The sequence below is a fragment of the Cariama cristata genome, unplaced genomic scaffold (assembly GCF_000690535.1).
Source record: "Cariama cristata isolate BGI_N322 unplaced genomic scaffold, ASM69053v1 scaffold30348, whole genome shotgun sequence".
Taxonomy (NCBI): Eukaryota; Metazoa; Chordata; class Aves; order Cariamiformes; family Cariamidae; genus Cariama; species Cariama cristata.
In genome coordinates this window covers 1-9,658 of record NW_009633456.1, presented here as the reverse complement: position 1 = coordinate 9,658, position 9,658 = coordinate 1, and the positions used below count along the sequence as shown (strand labels likewise).

General features: G+C 40.9%; 1 protein-coding gene across 1 annotated transcript in view; it reads left to right on the top strand.

Annotated features, from left to right (window-relative positions):
* BCAR3 (breast cancer anti-estrogen resistance 3) overlaps positions 1 to 9,098 on the top strand; it is a gene marked incomplete at its 3' end in the record, with an annotated part of 16,088 nt that extends 6,990 nt beyond the window's left edge. Inside the window, exons 2-6 of the mRNA XM_009706760.1 lie at positions 3,457 to 3,585; positions 4,597 to 5,039; positions 5,677 to 5,777; positions 7,612 to 8,268; positions 9,047 to 9,098. Coding sequence (XP_009705062.1) covers positions 3,457 to 3,585; positions 4,597 to 5,039; positions 5,677 to 5,777; positions 7,612 to 8,268; positions 9,047 to 9,098 — 1,382 coding nt within the window. The remainder of the gene's footprint in view (positions 1 to 3,456; positions 3,586 to 4,596; positions 5,040 to 5,676; positions 5,778 to 7,611; positions 8,269 to 9,046) is intronic.
* Positions 9,099 to 9,658: the final 560 nt, after the last annotated feature.

The following is a 9,658-nucleotide window of genomic DNA, read 5'->3' as shown; positions in this document are numbered from 1 at the left end:
TTCCTTACTTACAGACTGACTGGTGCAGGCTGTGCCTGGAGTGATTTTTTGAGCCCTTACTTACATAATGTGAAATTCAGTGAATGCGGAGATTCTTGCAGTACCAGAGGCCTCGGGTGTAGGTGTTTAGTGTAGAAAGTCATAAGCCGGTATGATTACAGACCGGCAGTTCATCGCTCACACTTCCCCTTCAATGGACGTAGGTTGTAAAACAAATCAGTCTCGGCCAACAAAAAACTGTCTAGGAAGACATGCCGTTACTAAACTTGCTTACCTAGGCAGTTTCCCTCCCTGTGTATTTTGGGATTTGCGCTAGCCACAGGAGTTCTTTCACTGGATTCAGGGTTGCATAAGGGTTATTTAAGCATGTTTGCTTCATCTCAGGAGACGTCTGACCTCTGGCAATCAGAGTATGCTCAGTGTGGTATACCATGGTGGAGAGGATTTTTAACAAACCAATAATCATGAATGTTAACGATTTAGTTCGTTTGGATTCCTTGAATGTTTTTCTTGTTGTGTTGCTAGATGTAATTCAAACACAATGTGTGTCTCATTATGTTCATTCAAGTAGTGAAAAATCCATTTCACCACCAGAAGAAATTCTAGGTTTCTCTGCCGTATTTGTAATTCGTGTGTATTTGTAATTTGATCATCCTGGTTTTTAAGATAATTTGTGTCAGTACAATGGATGAAATTAGTCCATACACAAAGACCTATAGCTCTTTTTGCTGGCTAAAAATCTAGCTCTCATACGGAAATTTCCTTATTGCATTTGTATGCTATAGTCTGTTCCATTTACAATAGCTTTGCCTACCACTGAGATACAGTGAGATGCTTTTGGAATGATGGTAACAATTGTACAGTAGCTTTGGGTTTTTTAAGATCTTTATTCAGTCAAAAGCATCTTTCAAAAACTTAAATACAATTCATATTAAAGTAGTAGTTCCTTTCAGAAGATCGGCAAAATGCACAGCTATGAATGGAAGAGAGGTGTATACCATTACATGCTGTGGTTTAGGTTGGAGGGGGTACTTTAAAAGTTCTGCAGCAGCTTCCTTGTGCGGTCAGGGGAAGGGTGCTCTTGAAAAGGCTCCTTTCAGTTTGTGTGCTCTTCACTTTACCTTCAGCTTATGTAAATGCTATAATACTTACTATCATTCTGTAAGATGTGGCAGTGAAACGGCTAACTGTTAATTCTGGAATTGATGCCAGTCAGCTTTAAATGGGTACCCAGCCATTTGAGTTGGGAAATAAAGGTGGCAGGCATGTGCCACTAGTCCTTTAGCTATGTTGGTCTGGTAGGTCACAGAGGTTTGGAGTGGAGGGGGGATTTTTGGCATTACTTGACTATGTTTTGATACTTGGATATGCTTTTGGACTTGAGTCCTCATCAAGCCTTTGCTATGACTCTTTCTACACTCAGTAACTTAATCTCTTCACATTGTACATGGTTTTATGAAAGAGCCCTTGCAGTGAAGGTCTTTTTTTTGTGGCATAATTCCTTCCTGCACAGACTTTTCTTCTTATAAAGCTTGGGAGGAGTTGGTGAAAGGTCTTGACTGTACAAAAGCACAAAGGATTTACTCCTTGTTGAAAATGATGGTCCATTTTGAACCACATTTGTATGAATAAATACCAACCTGTTGTGGTTCACAGAAGTAAAACTGAGGTGAAATGTGATTCTTTACCATGTTGTTTTTATCTTTTGCCTTCCTGTATAAGCTACTATGCTTATTTGTGTTTATCTAAGAGAAGACCTAGTTTCTCTGAGAAAAGCAGAGAGAAGAGGAGGATTTATCTCAGAATTTCTCTGGGCTCCCAGCATGTTTAAATAGTCTTGGCAACAGGATGCCTCTTCTGGCATTATTCCACCAAAAATCTGCTGTCTAGTAATCTGTTGTAATTCAGTCTGCTTGAAATTGCAGGGAGGGTTGTTGAAAGAAGTGCTAAACGTATGCCACCTACTCCCATGGTTAGGTGCTGTCAGGAGTCACTATGAAGAAGAAAATGCTATAGAGAGCAGTGTTCATGGAAAAAATAGGATTGGTGGGCAAACATTCCCTGTCCTTTTTTAAATAATGCATGTGTTGCATATTTACGTCAGCGTGTCAGTGAAGGGAACCTGTGAGCTTTGGCTCATACCCAGAGCTAAGAAAAAAAAATATCCATAATGCACTGGGGCAAAATGTTGCATTTTAGCCTCCTCTCCAGCTGGCGGCCCCTCTCTCTTTTTAAAAATGTACTTTATTTAAGAGAGGGTATAGTCTGATTCTTTGATCAATGTAGAACATGTTCCCTGCAATGAACCTGTTTCTTTTGGGTATCTTAGGCTTTTGAAACACTTAAGCAGCAGTAAAGATGGGCTGGAGTCCCCAGCCCTTGGAGTATGTAAGGAAGTCCAAAGAACTTCCCTCCACTGAGTGCTTGTGAAAGAGTACATCACAAATCTCTAGAGAGGATACTGCACCTTACTTTTTTAGCAATGCTACATCCACGGGAAGGACTAATGAACCAGAGTGGTCCAGCATGGAAGCTGGTTCAGGCTCGACATTAGAAAGAACTTCTTCACTGTTAGAGTTGTTAAACGTTGGAACGGGCTCCCCAGGGAGGTGGTGGAGTCACCATCCCTGGAGGTGTTCAAAAAATGTTTAGATGAGGCACTTCAAGACATGGTTTAGTGGGCATGGTGGCATCAGGTATACGGTTGGACTTGATGATCTTTGAGGTCTCTTCCAACCATAATGATTCTATGATTCTAAGCTATACTCCAAGAAGCTATAGATGGAAATTTTCTAGAAGATCTTACAGTAGTTGTGTAGATATCTCCATGCAGATCTCATGCTTTTTGTGCTAAGGGGCAACAAGAGCTTTTTTCCCTTAAGAAGGGAACATCTTAGACATGTAGATCTAATGACTATTAGAAGTAAGCCCTTTAAGGGTGAAAATTTACTTTGGCAAACTGTTTTTTAGTGCAACAGAAATATTGAACAACTATGTATGTCCAGGTTAGCATGTCTTGAGGCATTTGGAATGTTCTTAGTTGAATGGGTTCAAAGGGGATAAGGGGGAAAGAATCTGAATTTAAAATGGAAGTTTAAACAGGAGGAAGAATATTGGAGCAGGGCATTTGGGTCCAGCTCCATTTTTTGGGGTGTAGTTACAATTCTTACTGGGAAGAGGAAGTAAGAGAAGGGACTTTGTAGGTGTGTCATTATTAGCTTGGTGTACAGACAGAACACTTTGCTCTGTTCCAAGCAGTGTATAACAATCACGTGTTATCTCCCTGAGAATGCTGGATTTTGCAAATGCAACCTAGAGAGCGAAGCCAAGCCAGCCTGCTAAAAGCAGCACCTGCATTCCAGTGGCTAGTGCGGATCATGTGATGGAAGTTATAACCCAGGTAAAATGTTAATCGCTAAACTTGGCACAGTTGAAGCTTTTAATCTTTTATTGCAGTTTTCTAGGGAGAGGCACGATATGGACAACAGCCCAGAAAAACTGAAGAAGGAGTTAGAGGAAGAACTGCAGCTAAGTAGTGAAGACTTGCGTAGCCATGCTTGGTACCATGGACGTATTCCTCGGCAGGTACGTGGTCTTTGCATTGCCAAATCTGCTTTGAGCTTTTATAGACAAGCAGAATTACACTAAAATACTACGCACATCTCTGGTGTCTGCATTAATTTAGTAGAAGCATATTCATGTGAAAGCTGTGGTGTTTATCACAGTTTGGCATAAAATGAGGCTGAGGAAGGATTCAGGGCAGACGCTGGTGGAAAATTATAGATATTTCAGGATTTGTGTGCACTGAATAAAGGTGGAAATGGAATTTAAGCTTTATATGCTATCCCCACATATTGTTCAGACACACTGACATTAATTTAGTTTGGTATTCTTAACCAAACTTAAAATGTTCTTGTTTATTTTCTTTCTTACACTTGGAATTTGAGGAGCAGAAAAAAACCCACAACAAAATCTATGCAATAACTTAATTTTGATCCTTACATATGTAGTTAAAAATATGTTAAAGCTGTCCTTGGATTGGAGCTTAGGTTCCCAGAGCACCTGGAGCTCCCCCTGCGGGCCTCCCTCCTGTGCACACCCGGCTCTCACCAGAGCTACGAGCTGCCCGCTCCCCTTCACCTAAGTCAGGGCAGCAGGCACAGCAGCCACATGCACTGCACTTAAGTTTAACTGGTAGATGCGTAGTTTCTCACGTAAGAGGACTAACTCAAAACAGAAAAACAGGATTTATCCGACTCTTCCTAATACTATGCAGTATTCACAAAGAATAAAAAATGAAAACTTCTGTCACTTAAGATAATAATGAAAGGACAATTTCTGGGGTCCTGTAGTAACGCCTTCTAAACTTCAGTGTGACTGTCTATTCAGATGCTTTGAACTCTAAAATCCTGAGTCATTGCTTTCCCTTCATGCCTTATTTTCTATTAACAAACTAGAAGAAATATATGTGTGTGTATATATATGTGTGTGTATATTAAGTGCTATGTTTAAGAATGTTTTGTTGTGATGTGTTGTTTGACTACTAGTTTTCTGATTATGAAAATATTTTTTTTGTATAATTCTTTTTCCTCAAAGGTGGCAGAAGGCCTAGTTCAGAGAGATGGAGATTTTCTGATTAGGGATTCTCTCTCCAGTCCTGGGAACTTTGTTCTTACCTGTCAGTGGAAAAATACCTCTCAGCATTTTAAAATCAACAGAACAGTTCTAAGACTCAGTGAAGCCTACTGCCGTGTTCAGTATCAGTTTGAACTTGAAAGTTTCGACAGTATCCCCGGCTTAGTTAGATACTATGTTGGGAATCGCACACCAATATCAAAGCAGAGCGGAGCAATTATTTTTCAGCCTATCAACAGGACTGTGCCTCTCAGGTGTCTAGAAGAAAAGTATGGTGTAACTCCAGTCCGACAAAAAGAGCCAAGTATCCCTGAAGGAAAAACAGAAACTGCAAAAAGGCTGAGTCTTGGTATATCCAGCATGCAATCCCCAGAGCAGAGCATACCCAGAGGAAATCTTTTGAGGTACTTTAATTTTGCTGTCCTTATGGAGGGAAATGAGGTAACTCTATCAGCTCCCACTGTAGGTGATGTGAATTTTCACTCTGATTTTAGATGGAATGCTAAGCGTGACGGCTTGCTGATTTTCAGCAAATGATTTTTTAGACCCTAAAAAATCGTTTGCTAAAAACCAGCAAATCCACAGAGCAAGAGCAAATGGAGACTCTGGAAGGAGAACAGCGGTGCACCTTGTTCTTCAGTACTTGGCAAATCTTGACTAGTATAAGATAAAGGATTAAAATAAAATATTGCTGCTGCTCCAGAGAAGCCTTTCTTTCCATATTTGACTTTTTTTTTCCATATTGCAATAAAAATACCAAGTGTGGGATAATGGATGCTCATTTCAGTATCCAAATCAAATGTTCCATTAAAAAGTCTCAACATTCAAAGAAACACCCTTATGAATGTTACAGGGTCACACATATTACAGACCATTTCATTGCTACCACAGCAGCGTGAAGTACCTTTTATTCTTGTAAGCTGCCCAAGTGGAAAGCTAATGATTCTTGCAGTGGTTATGATATATTCTGACAATTAGGTATGTATGTTAAGAGTGTTGGATATATTGACATGTTTTTGTTTGCATTTTTGTTTACCTTAGAAACAAAGAAAAAAGTGGTAGCCAGCCAGCTAGTTTGGATCATGTTCTGGAGAAAAGATTCCCTCTAAAGGCTCACCAGTCAGAGAGCTATCTGCTAATAGGTATGTTTCGTAATCAAATGTTTCACACTTAGAATCTGTGTGTGCCCAGGTGGTTTGTTACACTTCAGACCAAAGTGAGACTGTTGAGTGTTCCGAGTACTGTATATACAGTTATACATAACAGCCAACATAAGCTGTGTTAGCATGCTGTTTGCTCTTTAAGTCATTGGAACAGGTTTTTTACTTACAATGCACCAGCTGGTTGAGTGCCTTAGCACACAACTCAGCAGGCTTCCACACCAAAAAAAAAATGACCGCTGCAGTTGGCATTAATGTCCTTTTTGACAGTATTACCTTTCCTCGCTTATGCTTTACAAGAACTGACTTGTTTCACTCATGTAATTCTGACAGAAGTCTAGTAAGTAGAAGCGGTGTTTCATGGAATTCCTGGTAACTGCTTTTTCTCAGGGTAAAGTATGCAGATGTGGTAGTGTTCCTCACCAGGAGAAAAGCACTACCACGGCTTTTGTACTCAGTTCTGTCTTCCTGTCTCTCTCAAGCTCTCTCTCCCTCTCCATCCCTTTTGCTTTTCATTCCTTTTGCTGCTGTCTGGTTCCACGGCCATTGTCATTGTCTCCCTCCCATGATACAAGGTGTACCAACACTTGATCAGTTGTTGATCGTGGCTGCTTCTTCTCAGATTCTTCAGAGGTTTCAGCAATTGTTTCCTTACTAATATACTGCGTAAGGAAGCTTGGAACGGTGCGTCTATTCCCATGTGGACAGATTCTAGTGATTGACTTCCAAAGGCTGCTAGTCATTTTGAATATGGTAGCTGTAAAAATTTATACTGTCTATTGTAGAAAGACTTCTCAAGACAAAGATAATATTAAGGAATTGTATAGTGAAACTGTATTTTGATAGAAAGGGTGAGCTCCTGTGTTTAACAGTGGGATGGACAGACATTCATAAAACAATCTGTAGTTGAATTGATTATCTTATTCCAATCCATGGCTGCAAAAACTTTCCTTTTGGTGCTATAACAGTTAATCTGAAGAGTTCTGCTGTGCATTTTGTCATGAGGTCCTCCAAGCAGGTTCTGGTATCATACTGCTTATGAGTGGTGACAGGCTGTGATTTGCAGATTTTGTTGTCTGCATAAATTGGGAGCCAGCTGGAAACAAGCAGTAAAGCCCACATGATGCAGCTGGCCACTTTGCTGTAGATACCAGCAAATGCACTGAGAACTGCAGATGGGGAATGTCTGATACAGGGTTCAGTCCTGTATTGGATGCTGAGGTTTGCATATGCAGTGAGTACAGGATGAGGCATAAATACACAGAAGTATATGGATGTGTTTTTCCAGCTCTTCAAATCAGCTACTGTTTAGCAAAAAGATTAGCATGCCTGAAATTCATTCCTTCCATACCTTATTGCAGGTTCAGGCTTGACTTTGGGAAACTTTTCTTTCATCTCAAACTTGTCATTCTCAGAAATGACTCATCTTTTATGTGGTGTGGCTGGAAGTTTCTGTTTTTATAGCCTAGATCAGGTTACAAAGCAACCTCCTATTCCAAGCCATGGATACTATCCAACTCTGACTGTATAGCCTATGTATGCAGCAGGGACTGCAATTATTGTCAGCATTACCACAGAATAATATTATGGTGCAGCTGTTCTGTGTATTTGGGATTTGGGAGGATCAACAAGTGAATGGAATGTGCTGGCTAGCTCATTCCTCAAAACATAACTTCATATATGTTTTTTGTCAGGGAAGAATTGACATAGATCTGACAGTATTTTCCTCAGGAAATAGCATTAAGAGATGAACCCTGGGAAAGGCATCAGGAGTTGTATATGCTTTGGCCTTCTACAATACCATTTTCCCCTGCAGGTTCAAGACAGCCATCTCGATTACCTGAAGTGGATGCAGACTCCTGTCCAAGCTCTCCTGCTTTTAGAACAGGCAGTGAACCTTCTCTAAGCCTCACAGTTGTTCATAAAGTCACCTCTGAGTCACAAGTAGGGGAAGCTCTTAGAGGATCAGACAGTCAGCTCTGTCCGAAGCCTCCACCTAAACCCAGCAAAGCACCCCTGATGAAGCCCCCAGATTCTCCTTTGGCTTCCCACAGTTCAGAAGGACACTATTGTGAACTAAGCCCTGCCACAGATCCCGCAGCAACTAAACAGCATTTATGTCAGAAAAACAGCTATATGGAACATCTGATACGAAAGGAGAGGGCAACACACTCATTCAGGAACTCTGAAACAAACTATTTGATCCTGGAAGATGACCCTACAATGAACTCTGCAGATCCTTTAGAAGCTTCAGCTGAGATGATTGAAGAAGACAGCATCTTTTCTGCACCTGTTTTTGAGACGGTGTCTAGTTTTAAACCGAATGATTTTGAATCCAAACTACTTCCCCCTGAAAACAAGCCATTGGAAACGTCAATGTTAAGAAGAGTTAAGGAGCTTTTCACCAACAATAATCCAAAGATTATTGCACAGCATATTCTTAGAATGGACTGCAAGGTAAAAAAAAAAATTCATTTTCTTGCTTTTTGTATTGTGCAAGTTTAGACTTTTTAAAGAACTGATTTGAAAAGATTAAGGGGTAGATTTGCAGCTAATGTAATAAATGTATTGACTAGCTTGCAGGATTTTTTAGGGTGGCTTCCCCCCCCGCCATTTGAAGAACAAGAATGTTAACCAACCTTTTGGACTAAAGGTCTCCCACCATCCTTGACTTCAGACTCAAATTCTCAGTGTTCCATACATCTTTCTTATCTCCTGTCAGTTGCTGTATATCTGTGATTCAGCCTTTCTTCTGTACTGGAAGAAGCGCTGTCTGTGCTGTAAACCATTGTGGAGAGAACTACTTGTGACAGGAAAGAGCTGTTACCTCGGAAGGGCAAACAGTAGACAGACATTACCTGGTTGCCATACTGCTGGCTGTAATATAAGACGTTCATTGGAACTGAATATATTTAAACTTCTGAAATTAGCTACTCTTCTAATCTTTGTCCCAGCCTCTGCCTTACAGCTGGGTAGGTAGTGTGGGAAAATAGCTATCAATTGGGATGTCTGCATTTCTGTCCTATGAGAGAACTGTGTTGCTAGTGGAATTGTTTAGAAAGATGTAAAACCACAAAGAACTATTTTTCACAATATAGACTTTGTTCAGCTGACAGGGCTTGGAGATCCACTATTGGATCAGAAATATGGAGAGACAGAAGTCATCTTACGAGATGACGACTTTGTGTAATAAAAGAAATGCAACTGCAGCTGAATCTGCACCACTTTGCTGGGCGACTGAGGTGCTGTACCTGTCACAGAGCAGCTACAGGAACCACGTGTCATGGGCTTTGTTGGGGTTTGGTTGGTTGTTTCTTTAAAAGCAGCTTGAGAAGCAACACACGTGGCTGCTTACTGGGAAACTCCACTGCAGACAAGAAAGGAAGTGGAACTGGTGGTGCTCCAGAAGAGAGGTGTCTGTAGCGCTCTGCTAGTGCTGCTGCAGCGCTTCACACCATAGGTCTGGGAAGGGGGCAGTTCACAGGAGCAGCAGTGGGATGAGTGTGTGTGAGGGCCTGCCAGCTGCTGGGTTCTTGCCAACAGCAAACACAGCTTCTCTCCTCAGTAGCAGTGTTGGCTGCTGCAAAGTGAGGCTTCATGCAGACACGGTGACTCACAAAAACTCGGCTCCACCAATGCTTGGTCTTTTCAGGACTGATAGATTGTGGCTTCTTTCTTATTGTTCCAAGAGTAGTAACAGCATTCTCTGACGTTTTGGTTCCAAAATTCACCTTTTCCTCCTTCAACCTAATAACAATAACCAGAATGTCTTTTGATACATTGTTAAAGAGTATGTTGCTTGAAGGCATAGGATATGCATGCCTTAGAAAAGTAGTTAAGGGCCTTTTATATATATATATATA